General features: G+C 43.4%; 1 protein-coding gene across 4 annotated transcripts; it reads right to left on the bottom strand.

Annotated features, from left to right (window-relative positions):
- Positions 1-3,597: 3,597 nt before the first annotated feature.
- LOC129859023 (histone-lysine N-methyltransferase EZH2-like) lies at positions 3,598-21,037 on the bottom strand. 4 transcript variants are annotated; one of them, XM_055928330.1, is made up of 20 exons: positions 20,770-21,037; positions 11,998-12,109; positions 11,773-11,901; positions 11,476-11,595; positions 11,005-11,125; positions 10,749-10,928; positions 10,437-10,542; positions 10,182-10,351; positions 9,984-10,081; positions 9,698-9,902; positions 9,432-9,598; positions 9,178-9,275; positions 8,321-8,361; positions 8,031-8,156; positions 7,756-7,934; positions 7,557-7,652; positions 7,345-7,426; positions 7,170-7,250; positions 6,846-6,930; positions 3,598-3,967 (listed from the first exon to the last, which is right to left on the bottom strand). In XM_055928330.1, the coding sequence occupies exons 1-20, from the start codon at positions 20,862-20,864 to the stop codon at positions 3,907-3,909; spliced, it is 2,352 nt and encodes a 783-aa protein (XP_055784305.1). In that variant the 5' UTR covers positions 20,865-21,037; the 3' UTR covers positions 3,598-3,906. The 4 variants fall into 4 exon arrangements, with proteins under 4 accessions (XP_055784305.1, XP_055784306.1, XP_055784308.1 ...); XM_055928331.1 differs by having other exon boundaries at positions 10,188-10,351; XM_055928333.1 differs by having other exon boundaries at positions 12,042-12,109; positions 20,770-21,033.
- Positions 21,038-21,986: the final 949 nt, after the last annotated feature.

Raw genomic sequence — 21,986 nt, 5'->3', positions numbered from 1 at the left:
AAATTAATCAAAATAACATTAATTTAAAATGTCAATCATTATTTGCATATGTTGGTAATCCATTTAAAAGTGATAATGCTCAGCTGTCTGGCAACTTGGAGAAACCCCAGTCAGAGAGGAGACACTGGGAGGAGAGGAATGGAGAAACCCCAGTCAGAGGAGACACTGGGAGGAGAGGAATGGAGAAGCCCCAGTCAGAGGAGACACTGGGAGGAGAGAAATGGAGAAGCCCCAGTCAGAGGAGACACTGGGAGGAGAGAAATGGAGAAACCCCAGTCAGAGGAGACACTGGGAGGAGAGGAATGGAGAAGCCCCAGTCAGATGAGACACTGGGAGGAGAGAAATGGAGAAGCCCCTGTAGTTTGTCTGAGACCGGACCAACTGGACTGATGCCACTGCTGCATAGTTTGATGCGTTTACATAGGCAGCCCAATTCTGATCTCTTTTGTCTCACTATTTGGTCTTTTGAACAATCACATCAGATCTGATTAGTCAAAAGACCAATAAATCTGAATTGAGCTGCCTGTATAAAACGCAGCCTGTGAGAACAAGACATTGGCAGCTCAAAGAACAATTGACACCTTTTATTTGCTCTTATTTTATTAAGCATAACTTTGAACAATACTCCCTGTAAACAGTAAAAATCAGCACCTTGGTAGTCAGACAGAAGAATGGTCCTGGAGAGACAACTGGAGCAAACCAGGGCTACGTTCAGGAGGGAACATTAGAAATGTCTTGTGTAGAGCAGTTTCACTATTCTATATGACAGAGAAGCATGGCTCTTCTATATAGTAGGCCTGTATTTCTATCTGAACATTCTAGAATGTTTAATCCCACTGGACGCCAGCCATGTATAGTTCAGGGAGTATACATCTAACAGATCGGTGGGATACTAGCCAAGATGGTGGATAAATGTCTTAATCAGGCTGTTTACCATTGAAGAAAATGGTCACAGTTGCGGTCTATTTAAGGGATGTCTCCCCCATAGACACCAAAGGGATAGCGACTGGGTCTGGTCTACTTAGTTCACTGACGGTATATGAACCAGAAACAACGAGGGAGTGGGATGTCTCTCTTCCTCTTCCGTCTGACACTAATCTTCAGGAGCTGCTGTGTCTGCTGGTTTTCCAGTGAGACTGATTTAGACCTGGGCAACCAGGTTTGTGTCTGAGCAATCTGTGAATCATTGGATCAATGCATCACCCAGAGTTCCCCAGCCCTGTCCTAACATGAGCAACATACTTAAAACAAGAGTCTCCTGACTTCACCCATCCACTAAACACAACCGTCAGTCATCGATATCTGTTCGTAGGCCTTTACAGAGCCCTCCCAGCTGCCGGTAAAGTTGACACAATAAGTTAGTTGTAAAAACAGGAGACAGGAGCAGTCCGTGATTCAAGGCTGGTCGTTTTGCTTCAAATCTGCAGTATTCACTAGCAGCAGGCGTCACTATATTACAGTAGCTGGGAGGTCTCCCCAGACTAAACATGGAACCTTCATCATGCATGAACAGATTGAGGCTACATCAATCAATAATAAGCACTTAAGGGCTCTAATCAAGTGACTATTCAGTGTTCAAAGAAGATGCAAGGTACGGCATGAGTAGATACCTGGGGGCATTTACAAAACGTCAATGAAGATTCAATGTGACAAAACATGCCATTGTCCTTGCAGTAGTACCATCTAGAACAGAGACCGCATCAAAGCATCTCTCAGGTGGTCATCATCATCATCATCTAGAACAGAGACCACATCAAAGCATCCCTCAGGTGGTCATCATCATCATCATCATCTAGAACAGAGACCACATCCAAGCATCTCTCAGGTGGTCATCATCATCATCATCTAGAACAGAGACCACATCAAAGCATCCCTCAGGTGGTCATCATCATCATCATCATCTAGAACAGAGACCGCATCCAAGCATCTCTCAGGTGGTCATCATCATCATCATCTAGAACAGAGACCACATCAAAGCATCCCTCAGGTGGTCATCATCATCATCATCATCTAGAACAGAGACCACATCAAAGCATCCCTCAGGTGGTCATCATCATCATCTAGAACAGAGACCGCATCAAAGCATCTCTCAGGTGGTCATCATCATCATCATCATCATCTAGAACAGAGTGCATCCAAGCATCCATCAGGTGGTCATCATCATCATCATCATCATCATCATCAAAACATTGAAACAAGTGAAACAGACAGAAGATGATTTTTGGAATAAACCAGATGTAGTCACAGAAAACACAGGTAGTTCAGCTGGTCATCACTCATCCTTTCACTGTCACCAAGCTCAGATGTAGTCACAGAAAACACAGGTAGTTCAGCTGGTCATCACTCATCCTTTCACTGTCACCAAGCTCAGATGTAGTCACAGAAAACACAGGTAGTTCAGCTGATCATCACTCATCCTTTCACTGTCACCAAGCTCAGATGTAGTCACAGAAAACACAGGTAGTTCAGCTGGTCATCACTCATCCTTTCACTGTCACCAAGCTCAGATGTAGTCACAGAAAACACAGGTAGTTCAGCTGGTCATCACTCATCCTTTCACTGTCACCAAGCTCAGATGTAGTCACAGAAAACACAGGTAGTTCAGCTGGTCATCACTCATCCTTTCACTGTCACCAAGCTCAGATGTAGTCACAGAAAACACAGGTAGTTCAGCTGGTCATCACTCATCCTTTCACTGTCACCAAGCTCAGATGTAGTCACAGAAAACACAGGTAGTTCAGCTGGTCATCACTCATCCTTTCACTGTCACCAAGCTCAGATGTAGTCACAGAAAACACAGGTAGTTCAGCTGGTCATCACTCATCCTTTCACTGTCACCAAGCTCAGATGTAGTCACAGAAAACACAGGTAGTTCAGCTGGTCATCACTCATCCTTTCACTGTCACCAAGCTCAGATGTAGTCACAGAAAACACAGGTAGTTCAGCTGGTCATCACTCATCCTTTCACTGTCACCAAGCTCAGATGTAGTCACAGAAAACACAGGTAGTTCAGCTGGTCATCACTCATCCTTTCACTGTCACCAAGCTCAGATGGCGCGACAGAGATGGTCGTCTCGAGTCCTTAGAAAACTATGCAGTATTTTACCTTTTGATTTCTCATCCAAATATTTATATGTACATATTCTTATTCCATCCCTTTAGATGTGTGTTTAAGGTAGGTGTTGTGGAATTGTTAGATTACTTGTTAGATATTACTGCATGGTCGGAACTAGAAAACACAAGCATTTCGCTACACTCGCATTAACATCTGCTAACCATGTGCATATGTGACCAATACAATTTGATTTGACCTCCGTTATCAGGCTATAGTCCCAAAACAGTGTTCTGGCACTCCAGTGTGTGTCTGTGGGGTCTGAGACCAAGGGTTGGACACTAGATAAGGGAGTGGGGAATCACCAGTCACTGAGATCTTTTTAATCCACATTTAGTCTAGCTGGTGGTCAGGGGCTAATGCCAGGCCCTAAAGAAAAAGAGTTTTGGTCCCAGTAAAAGATTTAAAACCAGTTGTGATTTCAGAGTCAATAATGTGTGCATTCATTCGGATTGACCTCAAGTATAAAAAAAGTATCACAGAGCTAAAGAGAACCAGTCAGTGGATTTATTAAGAACGGTTAATGTTTGTTAGCTGTAAACAGGAAGGACGTTCTAGTGACCATAGTTACCAAGAGGCTCACAAATCCCAGAGAACGGGTAGATTTGTTGGTAGAAAAATTATTCAAAGTGAGAAAAAGAGACTTTCCAAAATTCTTGAAGCACCCCAGGATTCCGACAAAGAGTCGTTTGGGTTTCCTGAAGAGAGTGTGTGTGTGTGTGTGTGTGTGTGTGTGTGTGTGTGTGTGTTTGTGTAAGGGCTTTGTGTTGATCCAGAGGAGGTAGAAGAGGGGATCATGGTATCTCTGACTCCCGCTCGATGCCGACGTACTTCAGAGCATCAGCCTGACTGTACCTGAGAGAGAAACATGACCAGTTAGCTAGAGATGTCAAACCAACCACAAAGCGTGTGAGTGTAAGCGCACGTATAAAAGCCGGGTTTACAGTTACTCTAACGTCATGTCAGTAGACAATTAGAATGCGACAAGTGTTGATGGTTAAAAGACTTCATTTATAATCCGGAGGAATGTCTGAAGACTGTCAGTTTCCTTGTGTCACAGGCATGAAGAAAGTGAATGTCTCTGCGACTGTTGCAACATTCATTGTCGTGGTTACTGGGCTGCTACAGCAACAAGACCAAATCCATCTGTGCAGAGAATGTGCTGGAGGTCTGAAATAGTGCAGTAGCATTACCTGCTTTTACTTTAGTCACTCACAACTGTAAGCCGTTTTCTGTAAGCTCGCCATTACCTTGTAAATAATGTTGTGGGTTTATGTTCCTCAATGAATAAAAAGTGGCTGCAGTTAAGACCCTGTCAGCTATACTTGGGTCATTAACGAGCTAACAACAAACCAAAACATTGTTTAAAAAGTTGCTTTTAGTCGCCTGTCTTGCTAAATTGACATTTACGTCATTTCATTTTAAACCGAGGGGTTTATTGCAGTTCAAACTCAACTCTGGACCACTAATAAAAGGGACTGGTTTCCACCTAGGAGACCAGGTATGTGCAATTAATTATCAGGTAGAACAGAAACCCAGAAGGCTCCGGACCTTGTAGGGTAAGAGATAAATACCCCTGAAATAGAGCAAGTATGCTATTTGGAACACCAGGCTGCTGAGGTCATGCAGAGACTGTCGTTTTGGGTTTATACTTCTTCATAACGATGACACGTTTGATGTCGGACGACAGAACGTTCCTGAGGTCGCTGCGACAGAGGTCTACAGTCATGTCCATAGACCCGAATGCACTCTAGGTTTCCAGTTGAAAGTATTCAGACCCCTTGACTTTTTCCACAGCCTCATTCTAAAATTTATTAAAATTACTTTTTCCCCCTCATCAATACACACACACACACACATATATAATGCCACAGCAAAAACAGGTCCAGAAACTTCTGCAAATGTAAAAAATAAAAAAAGTATTCAGACCCTTTGCTATGAGACTCAAAATTGAGCTCAGGTGCATCCTGCTCCCATTTATCATCATTGAGATGTTTCTCTTGATGGGAGTCCACCTGTGGTAAATTCAATTGATTAGACAAAAAATCTTAAATGAAATGAGTCTGGAACAACCAAGACTCTTCCTAGAGCTGGCCTCCCTGCCAAACTGAGCAAATTGGTGAAGAAAGGCCTTGGTCAGGGAGATGACTAAGAACCCGATGTTCACTTTGACAGAACCTTCCAGAAAGGAAACCATCTCTGCAGCACTTCACCAAACAGGCATTTATGGTAGAATGGCCCGAAGGAAGCCACTCCTCAGTAAAAGTCACATGACAGCTCACTTGGAGTATGTCAAAAAGCACCTAGACTCAGCCCATGTGAAACAAGATTCTCTGGTCTGATGAAACAAAGATTGAACTCCTTGGCCTGAATGCCAAGCGTCACATCTGGAGGAAACCTGGCATCATCTCTACAGTGAAGCATGGTGGTGGCAGCATCATGCAGTGGGGATATTTTTCGCAGCAGGGACTGGGAGACTGCTCTGTTCATCTCTCCCTCGATCCTGACTAAAGTACAGAGAGATCCTTGATGAAAACCTGCTCCAGAGCACTCAGGACCTCAGACTGGGGTGAAGGTTCACCTTCTACAGGACAACAACCCTAAGCACACAGCCAAGACAACGCAGGGGTGACTTCAGGACAAGTTTTTGAATGTCCTTGGGTGGCCCAGCCAGAGCCCAGACTTGAACCTGATCGAACATCTCTGGAGAGACCTGAAAATAGCTGCAGAGACGCTCCCCATCTAAGCTGAGAGTTTGAGAGGATCTGCAGAGAAGAATGGGAGAAACTCCCCAAATACAGGTGTGCCAAGTTTGTAGCATCAGACCCAAGAGGTGCTTCAACAAAATACTGAGTAAAAGATCTGAATACATATGTAAATTAGATATCAGTTTTTTGCTTTTAATACATTTGCAAACTTTTCTAAAAACCTGTTTTTGATTTGTCATTATTTAGTATTGTGTGTAGATTTATGAGGCAGTGGAAAAAAAACATTTAATCACATTTAAAATAAGGCTGTAACATAACAAAATGTGGAAAAAGTCAAGAGGTCAATGAGGCCCTGTACCTTAAGAGTTAGTCATTGAGACCAAACGGGGAAGGAAATCGACACCCTCCTCAGAGTATTCACATGGACACGTGCTGATTAATACGATCCTAGTTGACCCGGCCGCCAGGCTGCAGACTGGCTAGTTAGTAACCCTGTTGACCCGGCCGCCAGGCTGCAGACTGGCTGGTTAGTAACCCTGTTGACCCGGCCGCAGCCTGGCTGGTTAGTAACCCTGTTGACCCGGCCGCCAGGCTGCAGACCGGCTGGTCGGTAACCCTGTTGACCCGGCCGCCAGGCTGCAGACCGGCTGGTCGGTAACCCTGTTGACCCGGCCGCCAGGCTGCAAACTGGCCTGTCGGTAACCCTGTTGACCCGGCCGCCAGGCTGCAGACTGGCTGGTCGGTAACCCTGTTGACCCGGCCGCCAGGCTGCAGACTGGCTGGTCGGTAACCCTGTTGACCCGGCAGCCAGGCTGCAGACTGGCTGGTCGGTAACCCTGTTGACCCGGCAGCCAGGCTGCAGCCTGGCTGGTCGGTAACCCTGTTGACCCGGCCGCCAGGCTGCAGACTGGCTGGTCGGTAACCCTGTTGACGCGGCCGCCAGGCTGCAGACTGGCTGGTCGGTAACCCTGTTGACCCGGCCGCCAGGCTGCAGACTGGCTGGTCAGTAACCCTGATAGACTGACCTGTAGTCAAAGAAGAGCTCCTCTCCAGTCTGGATGGTTCTCTTAGCGAAGATCCCTATCCTGTGGTCCCCATTCACCATCATCACTGCAGAGAGAGGAGACAGTCAGCACAATACAGAGGTCTTATCAGTCAAACGCTGCATCAGAGTGTTACGTCTGTTGGTCCCATCTGCCGGTGTATTAAGTTATATACACCAGACTGGCTGGATCAGCTGATATACATCTGGTGGTTTAAACAATGCTGTAGGATACTTTCTCATCTTGACCCTTTGGGAAACATTCACACAAAATCAACTAATGAAAGTGTTTTAGGGGCTGTCTGACCTTTTGCATAGCAGTTGGGATGGACGGAATGGTTGGCGAAACGAATCTTGTTTCCCTTCCTAGTAGCATCCACTACAAAGTCTGGGGAAGGGGGGGGGGGGGGGGGGGGGGGGGGGGTTAGCTTGCCCTCCCACTTAACAAAAACAGTATTTCAATACTTTTGTGTGTGTGTTACCATTGTTGAGGTTGAACAGGAAGCTACACATGTATTTGTCATAGACCTTCCCTCTGCGATCACCCTCATCTTGGGAGATTATCTACAAGGAAGGGAGAGAGAGAGAGAGAGAAACACACACACACAGGATCAACAAACAGAACAATTATTTTCCACAGGTTTGTACATCACAAGCAGGCAAAAGCCATCACCCAGACAGAGTTGAGCCTCACCTCTCCACAGTACTCAGAGATGAACTCATTCTTCTGAACTGGCTCTTTGATGAAGATGCCCCAGCCTGCGACATCAGACGGCGCTAGGAGCAGGTGCTGAGAGGTGGGGGCCAAATAGTGAGCAACAGATTCCAAACCAACAAAGGAAAAGTCCTGTACAGCTGGACAATGCGATCCATACTGGGAGTGTGTGTGTTACCTTCTTGGCTCCCCTCTGTATGGAGCAGTTTTTACAGGAGACGTTCTTGCTGTCCCAGTGTTCAGCGGCTCCGCAGGTCAGACACAGGTCAGGGTCACACTCCCTGACCGCCAGGTAACACGGACACTGCTTGGTGTTGCACTGGGCCTTACACCTGCATCCTGGGAAACGGTTCTGACCTACACACAGACAGACAGTTAGAGTGAGCGTGTCACAGAAACTGGTCATCTGCAATGTAATATTGTATGGAAATAAAGTATTTAAAATGTCCTCACACTCTGAGCTGCACTGGCAGAATTTCTCACAGAAGTTCTGAGCGGTGACGCAGGGGCAGGAGGAGTCACAGGGCTGGCGGGGGTGGTCACATGGCTGGTAGTTATACACGTGGTTGGACGAGCCATCTACAGGGGAAGGGTTCAAGCACAGGTCAGCAACTTGCAACAAAAAATTAATTAGTCATAAACTCGTCACATTGACCACAACACATTCAAAGATTGTGTGGCGCCGCAAGCTAACAGAGTATTGTGAAGGTTCCAATGCTAGGAGAGATGGAGACAATCGTCACCTTTCTTCAGCTGGATCTTCCTGCAGTAAGTGGCCCATAACCTGAAAACACCACCACCAGTAAGTTAGTATGTATTTTCCATGAAAGTTGACAACCAGATCCTCCGACTGTACCCTTCTCAGTCGCCCCATTAGTGCACCCTCAAGCAGTCAGTCTATATTTTGGGCAAGGCTTACATGCTGACCAGACCGGACACATCGCGTGCGCGAGCGTCGCAAAATAAATTTAGAAATCCATGTTGACCAATTATTGCGCGCGTGACGCCAAGGGCTAAAATAGAAGTCATTCCTATTTCTGACGCAGATCGCGCTGCAAGTCCTGCCTCTCCCATCTCCTCATTGGTTTATAGAAGCAGGTACCCACGTGCCATCTCCTCATTGGTTATACCCACGTGGGTGGGTATTGAAAGACGAACTGTTTTGCCAGTAGTCGTGGTAATACAATGACAGTTTAGATGCGATCACCATATAAGTTAAACGATGAAAAAGCCTGGAAGGAGGAGAGATGACTAGAAACGATTTGGTTGGCCGTTTTGTGTGTGGATTAATTGTCAAAGTAGATGTCCTTGTGCATTTCAGGTAAAATAACAACTCAATGTTTATATCCCAAAACAAATTAGCTAGCAACAGCAAGCTAGCTAAATACGACAAATTAACTATAGCTAGCAAGTGCAAGCTAACTAGCTAAATTACCATACATGTTTAATGCTTTTAGACCTGTCCCCAAATTAATGTCATTGTTTTGAAAGTATTTTAACATGCGTGTCGTGATCGCGTTTGGTGTGGGGGGGCTAAATAAATGTATGCACGATAGAGCACGATGGAGCACGCGAGCAGCCGGTTTGGGTTCCGTGTTACCTGTGGTGTTTGCGCTTCTTCTTGCGAGGGGGCGTGTCTTCGTCCTCAGTCGGAGCACGAGCGATGATACTAGACTCCTTTACTCTGAATTCGTAGACCTAGAGACACACATTACTAGACAATATACAACCTGCCAAGTTAGCACACAACGTTATGAGTTCAAAGGGGGGGGGGGGGGGGGGGGGTAAATGTAAGAAATGTGAAAGAGAGAAAATGACTTTCAGCATAGGTGCTGTGATGATAGATACACACACCTGTCTGCAGGTCTTGGTTCCTATGAGTCGTGCTATAGGGCAGTAGTTATCATAGTAGGTTCCGATGAGAACCCTAAAGAGTGAAGCCTCGGCAGCGCTCCAATCAACAACCTGAGGGTCACACGTCAGCTTCAACTTCTCTGAAGGCTGGCACCGTGAGTTACCCTCTAGAATACACACACGGTAATGGTTAGTGTGTGTCGGTGGTGTGGTGGTGTGTGTGTTGGTGGGCGTGTGGTGGTGGGTGTGTGTGTGTGTATGTGTACCTGAGCTGCTGGTGGTGTCCTTCTTATCATCATCATCTTTCCCCTCCTGCTCGCTGTCCGTGTCTTTGGTATCCGTGGAGACTGTTGGTGTGCTGGGCCGGCTGTTGCCGCTGGGTCGTCCCTGGCGACAGATCACGGGGCTTTTGGAAAGAGTCTTGGACCTCTCGGTTTCCATACCGTCAGGGTACTCCCTCACCAAACCATCCTAGACAACCACCACAGAATAACAATCAGAACTGGAGGTGTCTCTCTGTGTGTGTGTGTGTGTGTGTGTGTGTGTACTTGCCTGCACCAGGTACATGTAGCACTCGTCACCACAGGGTTTACTGTCCAACAAATTCTCCATGTTTTTACGCTTATAGGTGTTAGGCGTCGCATGGAAGGCTGGAGAGAGAGACAGAGGAGAGAGATGAGTGGTCACAGTGAAGTCAAAGAGGGGTAGTGCAGAACAGTCTAAATGGGGAGAGACAAAGCGTGTCCGTACACTCACGGTGCAGGAAGCAGTCGTATTTGAAGCAGCGTCGGCAGAACAGTGTGTGGAAGGAGTGTAGACTCTGTTCTCTCTGAACGGAGCGAGCGTTAGGACCGTCCATGTTAGGAGTACACTCTGGAGGCAATGCACCGGGCAACTGGGGCTCTGTCAGCTCCTTGTACCTGATAACACACACACACCTCATTATAGTACAGACAAAACAGAAATATGCACTACTGACACACACACACACAGAGGAGTACTTACTTCTCTTTGAGTGCCTCTGTGGAGCCCTTATCAGGGAACATGGAGGAAATGGCCTCAAAGATCTTATCAGACGGAAACTTCTTGGAACTGTCACTGCTGCCTTGGCCTGCAAGCAGAGAACACATAGGGGATACACACACACAACTTCTTTAAAAAACAGTCACTGCGTCAGCCCACACAGGACACAGGAGGGTAAGGAGAGATCAAGACCTGAGATAACCTAGGGAAGGGAACTAGGTGAGATAAAGGGGAGAGGGAATCATTTTGGGATAAGGCTAATTTCTATTCTTGGTTAGAAGCAGTCTGCCTTACTTTCAGTGTTGATCAGGGGTTCCTGGTGGGGATCCTCAACCATGTGGTCCTTCCCCTCACACAGCTCCATCTTCAACTCCTGCTCTTCTTCATCAAAATCAAAATCCTCCTCGTTGTCACTGTACTGGGTCAGGGCCCCCACCAGCTCCACAAAGATCTCATCGTTAATGAAGCCGCACTCTGGAATCAGACACACCAGTCATTAAACATGACACCACATCAAATCAAAACGTGCTAATATAAAACAGTGTCTTACCCCTGTCTCCGTGAACTTTGCCATCGTAGTTCTTGATGAGTTCCTCTATGAAGGTTCCGTCTTGGTCCAGAATCTCGTCTCCCATGTAGGGGATGTTGTGGAGAACCGTCTCATCTTCTACCTACAAGGCAGGTCAGGTGTGTCAATAGGCCAGGTGGGTCAATAGGCCAGGTGGGTCAATAGGCAAGGTGACACACCTGGTCTACTGACACACACACACACACACCTGGCCTACTGACACACACCTGGCCTACTGACACACACCTGGCCTACTGACACACACCTGGCCTGCCTTGTAGGTAGAAGTAGCGAGTCAGTAGGCCAGATGTGTCCGAACAACTCCATTAAAGTTTAAGAAATCACTATCATCAAGCCGGGACTAGACTACTACATCAGATTGGATAACTACAGTTCCAGCGCACGTGTCAGAACATGCTTAGTATCGCACAGTTTGTGTGTTTTTATGTTTACCATGAAGTTCTGCTGTAGCGGGGACCAGGAGTACATGACAGGTACAGAGGCCACAGCGTTGAGCGTCTTCAGAGGGATCACCTGTTTGGAGAACTCGGAGAAACCACTGTCCACCATACACTGTAGGAGACAATATACACATTATAGAACTCAGACAAGTCACACTGGTGAAGAACTGTAAAAGGTGAAACATGGTGAAAGACAATAAACTGATGTTTAAAAAACGGACATCTGTTAGCATGTAAAACATGGATTTACAATATCTTTGCTAGGTGCGTGAGTGAAGTGCACGCTGACCTCTCTGGTCCCTCGTAAGGAGCTAACAGATGTCATGATGTGAAGGGGCTGGATCCTCCTGGACTTCCACTCAGCATTCAGGATGTCTGTCCGCTCCAAGATCCTCTGACGGTTAGAGTTAAACATACTCTAGGGAGGAGAAAACGCACCGTCAGAAACCTCTCTCTGTGTGCGTGTGTGCGTGTGTGCGTGCGTGTGTGTGCGTGCGTGTGTGTGCGTGTGTACCTTGACCTCGTCGGCCCGTCTGAAGCGTAGCCTCATGTACTCACACTTCACCCTCCTCCTCCAACCCACTGGTCCCTTCACAGACCGCTTCCCTGTCAGCACCATGGTCAACCTGGAACACAGGCTTTTACAATCATGCACAGTACAGGAGAAAAGGCTAAGAGCTATGCTTCCGCACTAAGGGCTGAGATTTGACATTTTACAAAAACCCAACGGAACTTTGGACACCATTGTTCATCATTGTACATGTTGATAAGGGGCAGAGTCTATTTCCAGAGTCATGAACGGTCGTTCTAGTTTCGATTCCCATCTCTCAACACCCGTTCTACAGACGCACTGAGAAATTCAACGCCAGGCCAACTAACTTCTTGTTTCATGTCTCTAATTCACATTCAAAGTCTTTATTGTACATTTACTTGGGGTAAAACAGAATTCACAAAATCAGTCTTTGGCTTCCATCACAGGCTCAGTCCCAAACACAGTCCTGCATCCTCCATAATAGCATCTGCTTTAGTAGAGAAGTCCTGGAGAAATGGATGTTGGAGATGGCCTGAGTTCACAAGCTGCAGAAATCATGTGTCTGCTTCAAGACTGCTGTCTGATTGGTCAAAACCACATACTGATGACACACTACTAGAAAGAATACTGCCTATAGCTCTGGGTAGAGGAACTAGAGTCTCCTTTTGTTCATCTGCCCTGACATTGTCATATCTGACCAGCCTGGGTGGGCCTGGTCTAATCCAATCAGATCTCCTTCCTTGAGGACACATACACTCTACGGGCTGCCATGGAAACCTGTCATCACACACCACCAGGCACCACACTGGATACTGATGTCTAGGGTTTCTAAGCAGAGAATGACTCGCAGTAGGTTTACACAATATAACTTTACTTTGACCATAGTTACAGGAAACAAACAACGTATTCTGCTGTCATTTCTCAACCCAGACAGCACACCTCATACAGACATGAAGTTGAGAGGAACACAGGGTCAAGCTGCAGTGCAGCACCCCTGGATGGAGAGCAACGGTTGGGGGTTGTTGTGAGGAGGAAGTGAACCCAGCAGTTCTACAGTTGCCAGATCAATTTCCCCAACACCCGGTCCGAATTGGAACAGGCGACCTTTAGGCTATAGGTCAAACGTTTTAAGCCGCTGGGCTACGGCGCTACTCGAATCTTTCTTTGTTTAACAGTTCGATACAAACACGTTCAGATGTTCGATGAGGGTCTCAATATTAAGACGAAGAGTACAATTAACAATCGTATAAGGTAATGCTGTACTACACTAGCGCAAGACCACTAAATCTCCTACTAGTAACCTGCTGAGTGAATTATTCTAACCTGCTACGAAAAAGTAACTTCCGGTCGTAGTTGTATAACACCTAGTCAAAACCCTCTCAACTGTCTCTAGTGACACACATTGGATTTTTCTTTGTTCATCAAACCGCTTTGATGTCATTGCCATCGCCAAATCAATCGCTGTCATGTCAAATGTGACAATTTGACAGAATTGTAGTTAACAGTGGTTTTCAACGTAGCTAGTATCAAGCAAACTTGCCAATTCATATGAAGCTAGCTAAGTGTATTTCAACCCATCCTACCAAATAATTCTGATTATTGTGAATGTATGCCTTGACATAACGGAAACTGAGTAACGTTAAGGCTTGAATGACAACGCTACAAAGTTCAATAAAGTTAAACGTTGCCAGGCATGAGTCAGTGCGGAAACATTGAAGGAAAACCCGTCCACAGCAGGCAAAAACACCCGAGTTAATTGGTACAACTATCATATTTCCACATTGGCTGGCTAACTGTTTAGCTTTATGTCTGATAACTGCCAGATCAGGCAAGTCCAGAGCGGGGTCAACGAACAGTAGTATCCTTCCCTACCTAGCGACCAAGACAGAGGAAAATAACGTTGTGACTTGCTATTAGTATTATTTGTTTTTCACTGAGGAAAGAACAATTTTATATTTTGACAGCGTATCCTACCTGCAGAGAGGGGTCGGTCCTCATTCAATGTAGTGACTCGGGATCAACTGGACACACACCGAGAAATAATCTTTCGTTGATCGGAATTACTACTGTTTTGTTGGCAAGCTCGTTAGCAAGAGAGTAGGGGGTGGTGGTGATAAATTGAAATCGCGCATCCGCGGAGTCGACTACCAACTCTAGCTAGCGAAAGAACAACACCGGCTCGCTGCACAAAACCAGGCGCTTCTCTTTGGTCTTCACTTCCCAGTGGAAATAACACGGATTGTTTGAGGCAGTTAACGGATTTATTGTAAATATACTATTATATTTAAGTTTTTCTCAATTGCAATGTTTTCCACCTAAGGACCTGGCTCACTATTCAAACATCTCTCCGTCTATCACTCAACATTCGCCGCCCACTCCAAGCACAGTAGCTTCAACGCGCGCCAAACATATGGGCCAATCACCGCAGCGGATATTCAAGCTTCTCACTGCGATGCATCACGATAGGTCTGATTGAATCGGGGAGCTGGCCAATAATAGGCAGCGCTACATCGGGGGGCCCGGATTGGGGGACATGTGGACAAGTTCCTTTTGTTCTCTCGGATTTTCTTTTATAGCATTATGTTTTGAAGGGAAAAGGAAACCGCACACTGCTCTTGATAGTATCACCGATAATAAATAAGCTTACGTATCGGCCACACGGCCTTCGTCAGAGCTTTTGTGATTTTTTTAAATGTGTACCCTTATGTAGACCTGGCCCCACCCACATCCGTTCTACACATCGAAGGGGGTTGGAGGCAAAGGAAAAACAAATAAGTGCTACCAAATATAACAATATGCTTTTCATAAATATTACAAAAGTGTATAAATAAGGCGTATTGAACACGACAGTAAAATCTCAATGAGGACATAGCAAGTTTTCATTAGTCATTGGGTACATCGTACGAAAAACGTCAGAATAATCTACAAGAGACACATATTTCATGTTCAAATTCGCAACATAACATACATAGGCATTTCATCATTAAGTCCTTTAGAAAATAATGTCTGGAGGGTGAAAATCCCAAAACATTCTCTTTTACTCAGAGTATTATTAATATCCCCTCCCCTGTCTGATATCTTAACTTTCTCTATGACACAAAATCTAAAGGTGGAAATGTCATGCTTCAGGTCATTGAAATGTACAGCGACTGGATAATCCCTGTCGTTTCTCCTGATTTATTTTATAATGTTCACTAATTCTCTGTTTGAGAGAGCGGGTGGTTTTACCGACATAACAGAACCCACATGGACATTTAATAATGTAAATAACATGGGTGGTGGAACACGTAATAATGTCATTTATTTGGAACCGTTTTCCTGTGTGTGGGTGGCAGAAATATTCACACTTCATCATATTGTTGCACTGTGCGCATCCTCTGCATTTATAGCTACCATTTGGTAGAGGGCGTAAAAGAGCTTGGCTGATTTTCTTTTGTGGCTGGCAGTTGGCATGAACCAATTTATAGCGTAAATTGCGACCTCTCCTATACACAATACGTGGTGGATATTTTAATTCAGCCGGCAAGCCTGTGTCCGATGATAAAATATGCCAGTGTTTCTTGACCACACCTCCCACTTTTCGCGAATTCAAAGTATATGTAGTTGTGAACATTACGGAGTGTTCTGTAGCTTTAGCGGGTCTTTTTTGTAGCAGTTCATCTTGTGTTTTTTCCAATATAAAATGATGAGCTTCATTCACACATTGTGACGAATAGCCTCTTCTTAGAAACCTCATGCGCACCTCCGCTGCTTTTTCTAGATAATCCTCTGTGGAGTGGCATATACGGCGCAGTCTAAAAAATGGCTTCTTGGAAGTCCTCTTTTTAATGGCTCAGGGTGGAAGCTGTCACCCTGTAATAGAGTATTTCTGTCCGTTTCTTTTCTATACAGAGTTGTAAACAGGGTTCCATTTGATTTCTCAATCCACATATCGAGATAATGAACACGTTGAGTGTCACGTTCAATAGTGAATTTGAGATTAGGGTCAATGTCATTGAGTAGTGCCATAAAATCTGACAGTTCTTCTTCAGTTCCTTCCCATTTACAAAAAATGTAGTCAATATATCGATACCACTTCAGGACTTTATTCAAAAATGGATTCTCGTTTTCATTATTAACAAAACGTTCTTTAAAAATACCCATATAGAGGTTAGCATAGCTCGGAGCAAATGTAGAGCCCATCGATGTTCCATTAGTTTGGAGATAGTATTCATCATCCAACCTGAAATAGTTATACGTCAAATCATATTCAGCCAACTCTAGAATGAAGTTTGTTGGTGGATATTCATTAGTGCTGCCAGCCCCCCCACATGGGGAATGCTGGTATATAGACTCTCGACATCTAATGTGACCAAAATACAGTCTTCTTTTAAACCCGTTATTGGTGAGATCTTGTTTATGAAGTCTATAGAGTCTTTTACATATGATGGCAATGATTGCACATGAGATTTAATAAAAGAGTCTACAAAGTTCGACAATGGCTCTAGCATTGAGCCTATTCCTGCAACCACTGGTCTGTCTGGATAGTTGCCTTGTTGTGTTTTAGGTTTGTGTAATTTCGGTAAAATGTATAAGCATGGATGTATGGCACATTTGCAGCAAAGATATTCATATTCAGGTTTTGAGATAAGGTGGTTTAATAGGGCTCCAGATTAGAGGATATATCCCTTTGGAGCACCTGTGTGGGATCAACACTCAGTTTTCTATAGAAACGTTCATTGCTGAGTTGTCTCTGAATTTCTTCTTTATATTTTTCATAGTCTAAAACAACCACAGCACCTCCCTTGTCTGCAGGTTTTATAACCAAAGCTGAATCTTTCATTAATTCATTGAGTGCCAGTTCTTCTGTTCTAGTGAGTTTCTTCTGAATATGGTTTGTTTGTCTCGTATATACTGACATGGCTTCCTGTTCGACTAACCTACAATAGGTATTAATCGATATAATGTATAGCATTATGTTTTTAATGATACAAATATGTATATGCGAGGTGTTTACAGTCTCCCCTGGTACCACGTTAACGTGCAACTATTTACAGTTACAGTTACTCCCCATTACATTATGGTAATAATACCATATTTAATAATCAATGAGACAATTAGCCATGTACAATTTCAGTAGATATGAGTAGCCTACATATTGGTAGCTAAACCGTTATACACAAATCAAAGCAATTTACTAAACGGTGGATGTGTTTTATATTGTAGACAACCGTTTATATAGTACATATACGCTGTATTTCTATTATGGCCACGACCTCTAAACCTTGCAATGTTAGAGTGTAGTCGCAACAGTCTAAATTCACTTCCTCATCCCCTTTCCTCGATCTGCACTGACGTCTGAGAGCTAGACTGGTAAAAACATCCTCCTGTCCATCATTTCCCGCTAGACTGGGAAGTTTACAAGGAGAGTAGCCCACTAAGGTATACTAAGGAGTAGCCTCTGCCGAGTCCGGAATAAGCGGATGTTTTTTTTATTATGTATTTTTATTTTTTTCAAAAATCAAACAGGCATAATTCACATATATAAATAACATGTATTTCAATAGACAGAAAACATGTAAAAAATAAAATAAACAAATGTAATAAAACAAAAACACAGGGTGGTCTATTCAGGAATCAAATTGTATTCGTCACATACACACACATATTTAGCAGATGTTATTGCAGGTGTAGCGGGATGCTTGAGTTCCTAGCTCTTGATATAAGATCAAGGGCTTGTTTGGATTTAACCAATTTCAAAGATTTATATAATCACTTTTCCTCATTTAAGACAATAAACAGCGGGGAGTAGTTTGTAAAAAAAACACTTGTGAATGAAATATTTTGCCATGATGATATACATACATTCATTAGCTTCCCTGTCCTTATAGGTGACCGCATGTCCCTGATTGTGCGGGACAACCCCGCATTTTGTCCCGCATTCTACAACCAAACAATCATGTCCCTCACTTTATCAACAAATTCACACCACTAATTTACAAAAAAAGTTCAATTTGTCCCGTATTTCAGTCAGACATCCCAATCTGTATGTTTTGCAGCAGAAAGGAAGAGACGAAGCGAGACGTTTCACTCTCGCAAAAATCTGTCCAAAATAAACCCAATGCTAGTCAGGGCGGATACATAAGCATCTATATATATATATATATATATATATACAGACAAACAGATCTCTGTTTGCATTCAAGTTTGACAAGATATATATAATAAGGATGTGGCACTGGTGCTGTTAAACACTTCTGTTTAGATCTGATATTCAACGCAGCGCAAGGCGAGACGTCGGCCAATGTAATATCGTCAACCAATCACATTGTCAAATCCTTTCGGTCTAAATTCCAGCTAAATTTGGCGGACAGTTAACTACTTACAAAAAGAGAGGAAGAGCTACAACAGTAAGTAAATAGCCGTAAGACCATTTTGGGGGGGTCCGCAGGGGTGGGTGGGTCCCCGTGGGAATCGAACCCACAACCCTAGCATTGCAAGCGCCAAGCTTTACTAACTGAGCAACATCACATTATCACAAACCATTTGATGTCTAAATTACTGTACTGTTTTTCTTCATGGTGATGGAAAGTCGACAGGTACTAACCTAGATGACCAGCCTATGTACAATACAGTAATGTACATTTACATTAAGTCGTTTGTAAGGATAGTAAATTAATACTGCACAAAAAGTGGTTGTTTTCCATGTTATTTGATTAAGAAAAATATTTAATTTGATGTGGATGTTTTGTGTCTTTGACCATAACTTTGCACCTTTTGATGTAAATGTTTGAGGACAAGGTTGTTCTTTCTGGATTTCATTAGAATAACAAAACGCAGAGAAAGGGAAAGAGCAACAACTCTTACAATTCCAACAATTGAATCCTGCAAGATACTGTTTTTAATTATTAAAACCTCTTATTAAGGTGACAGTCTCTGAAATCAGGCACTATAATTACTTAAAAATATATGTTTTTCTACATTACTTATTTTATTGACTTCCCACCATTTTATAAGACGGCCATCCAGACCTTCCTAGGACTATGTCAACGTCCTCTGTCGAATAAACATGTATTTGCCTCCCTCTGGTGGTCGGCTGCATCATTAAATCCATTTATATCACTTCACTGCAACATTGCGTAAAAGGGGCGGTCCTTAGAAAAACATTTATCCAGCTTGACTGCTTCACAGCACAGACATGGCAAAGCAAACACTGAATTTGGCACGAGCAGGTGGTTCTAAATATACAACTTTCATAGCTCTACAATAAAGAATGCTACCTACACACTTCATTAAACCTAAAATAAGTAAAGATGTCCTTACGTCTGAGGCAGACATTGCATATGCTCAGGACGACAAACACGAGCCCTTTGCATAGCCCTTCTCCCCTTGTCTATAGAAGGGACACACACACTGTTGAAATGGCCCAAATGTTGATTGAGACATTGACAAATTTAACAGATTTTGACTATCACTAATGTCATGATATGTTTGGTAAAATAATAAAGAAGGTGAAATATTTTGGGTAGATGTTCCTAAAACAGATTCTAAATTATATATGGACAAATAAAGTATGAAAAGGCTTAATCATTCACAATAAAAATAAAAATCATACCATCATATTTCTATGTTTTATTATACTAGTGTACTAGATCATATAGGTTGAGAAGTGTTTTTTCTCAGACATAAATTAACAATTCCAGATGAAAGCCAAATGTTACAGCTTTCTGGGGGGGGGGGGGGGGGCACACACTCTACAACATGAATAAAATATTGCACTCATGCTAGATTGATGACTAAAACCATAGCGAAACAGTGCAAAACGGCTGTCAGCTCAACTTTATACAACTACCTTTTATGCCAAAGCAGAGATGCTGATTTTCTCCCCCTGAGCTACAGACGTCTATACCAGGCCGCTAATACTAGTAAACGCCCAGTGCACTACTTTTAGGGATTTAAAAATATATATTTTATTAATTTCAGATGTTCAGATTTTTCCCGTGGCTATGGCCTAGTGTCTGTTTTTTGTTTTTTCCCCCCTTTCAGTTATGACCTAGACAACCAGTTGAGGGGAGTTCCTTACTAATTACTGACCTTAATTCATCAATCAAGTACAAGGGTGAAGCAAAAACCTGCAGACACTCGGTCCTCTGTGGAATGAGTTTGACACGTGTGCCCTAAGTGGTTGGAAATATACAGAATATATTGCTTTATGTTGGTCAGCATCACAGGAGGTTGACGACACCTTAATTGGGGAGGACAGGCTCGTGGTAATGGCTGGAGTGGAATAGTTGAAATGGTATCAAATACATCAAACATGGTTTCCATGTGTTTAATGCCTTTCCATTTGCTCCTTTGCAGCCATTATGAGCCTTCCTCCCCTCTGCACCCTCCACTGATCAGCATCCTAATTGTGTGTGTGTGGGGCTATTTAGTGTCATAAACACCTGCTATAAGACAGCAGATCGTTGAGATGTGACTTGTTTATGCAGGTTTAAGATCTAATGCATTTGGTCTGATATCTGATATTTTTATTTTGGATAGCTAGCCTGTAATGTCTCTTCCCCTCATACCCTGAAATAAAAACTATTTACTTTCATATTTAACCGTCAATTTCTGTTATCAACCTACAAATTAAGCATATGGCTATAAATTACATAAAGGACTTGCTTGCTCCTTGGCAATGTTGTGGCGACAAATATGTATATATTGTAGCGATCCCACACAGACAGCTATGTGTTGTGTTATGCTGTTAGTTGGTTGTGTTGTACTTACCAGTACCCAGTGTTCGCGGGGTCCGACATGCCAATCACGGGAATGCCTGGAATGTTCTGATGCCGGGGGGATGGAGCATTGCAAGTTAAATTCATGTTTAACAATTGTTCTTTCCCTTACGTCTGGTCTTCACAAGAAAAGGTCACGGTTGCTTTGTACGGGTATCTTTCATTTATTTGGCGTGGGCTACGGTCAAACTGTAGGTTGTGTGGTGTTGGGTTAATAAACCGTGAATTCGTAAACTCAGTCAACTGTCAATTGTTCCTTTACGATCTAGCCAGGTCATTGCAATATATTATAGAAGACCCTAGCACTACAATAGTCTTCAGTGCCACATTACGACAGTAGGTCCCTCAACTAACAGCAAAAACTGATGATTTTGTTCTTATTGCAGTAACGTTACCATGGGTTAGTTATAAAAAAAATCTTTGGTAGAAGTGTTGATAGTTGATTTGGCTTTACCACAAATTAGCATTGCATTTCTATTCAAGGATTACTCCTAAAGAGGTTACTACGGTACTGTTGGCTTTGGGTAATGTGAGAGACAGAGGGTAAAGTTATAAGCTATCGTAGCTAGTTGTGGAAATAAGTTAGTTGTGTTGCTAGCGTATCACGTGATGTACAGAATGGCAGGTAGCTAGCGCAGGTTATCGAAATAACATTTAAATAATATCAAAGTAACTATTGGAAATGTGACAGTTGTTTATACTTTGGCTAAAACCTAGCTTTTATATTCGTTTATTTAGCTATACAAACAAGCTAAAACTACACACCTCTGAGAACAAGCCATCTCGACCAGCTGACAGTCAGTTATGCTAGCTAGCTAAATCAAGGGTGAAGGTGTAATACATCAGACGACATCAGACAGCCATCCACATAAAGAGACGCACATGGAGTTATTGAACTGGGAACATTTTCACTCTGAGAAAATTTACAAAATGACGGTACAACTACAACACAATCAGAAATATTGTAACTATTTCACGAAGGGCAGAGTTTTAATGACCCTTTCAAAAAATATATTGCAGTTTTGAAACTGCCATAACTGTAGTTGACTGTTATTTTGGACGCAGTAATTGCATAAGTCAGTGGCGGTCAATGCCGTTTCAGATGAGGACGTTTTTTTTTCTTTATGAATATGGCCTTATTTCTATTTCAGCATATTGGATGACTGTCATTCATATTCCATTCACCCAGTTAAAAGTAACAGCAATAGG

This window comes from Salvelinus fontinalis, chromosome 7 (genome assembly GCF_029448725.1).
Source record: "Salvelinus fontinalis isolate EN_2023a chromosome 7, ASM2944872v1, whole genome shotgun sequence".
Taxonomy (NCBI): Eukaryota; Metazoa; Chordata; class Actinopteri; order Salmoniformes; family Salmonidae; genus Salvelinus; species Salvelinus fontinalis.
Note: the sequence above shows the minus strand (reverse complement) of the source record. Positions and strands in the feature narration are given on the sequence as shown.

Bases quoted from the DNA above. Each gene is read 5' to 3' on its own strand.
- LOC129859023 (XM_055928330.1), bottom strand. From the start codon at position 20,864: ATGAATTTAACTTGCAATGCTCCATCCCCCCGGCATCAGAACATTCCA. The intron at 11,126-11,475 runs GTAAACATAAAA...CCTGCCTTGTAG, and splicing joins CGCTACAGCAGAACTTCATG to GTAGAAGATGAGACGGTTCT. The intron at 10,929-11,004 runs GTAAGACACTGT...GTCTGATTCCAG, and splicing joins CAAAGTTCACGGAGACAGGG to AGTGCGGCTTCATTAACGAT.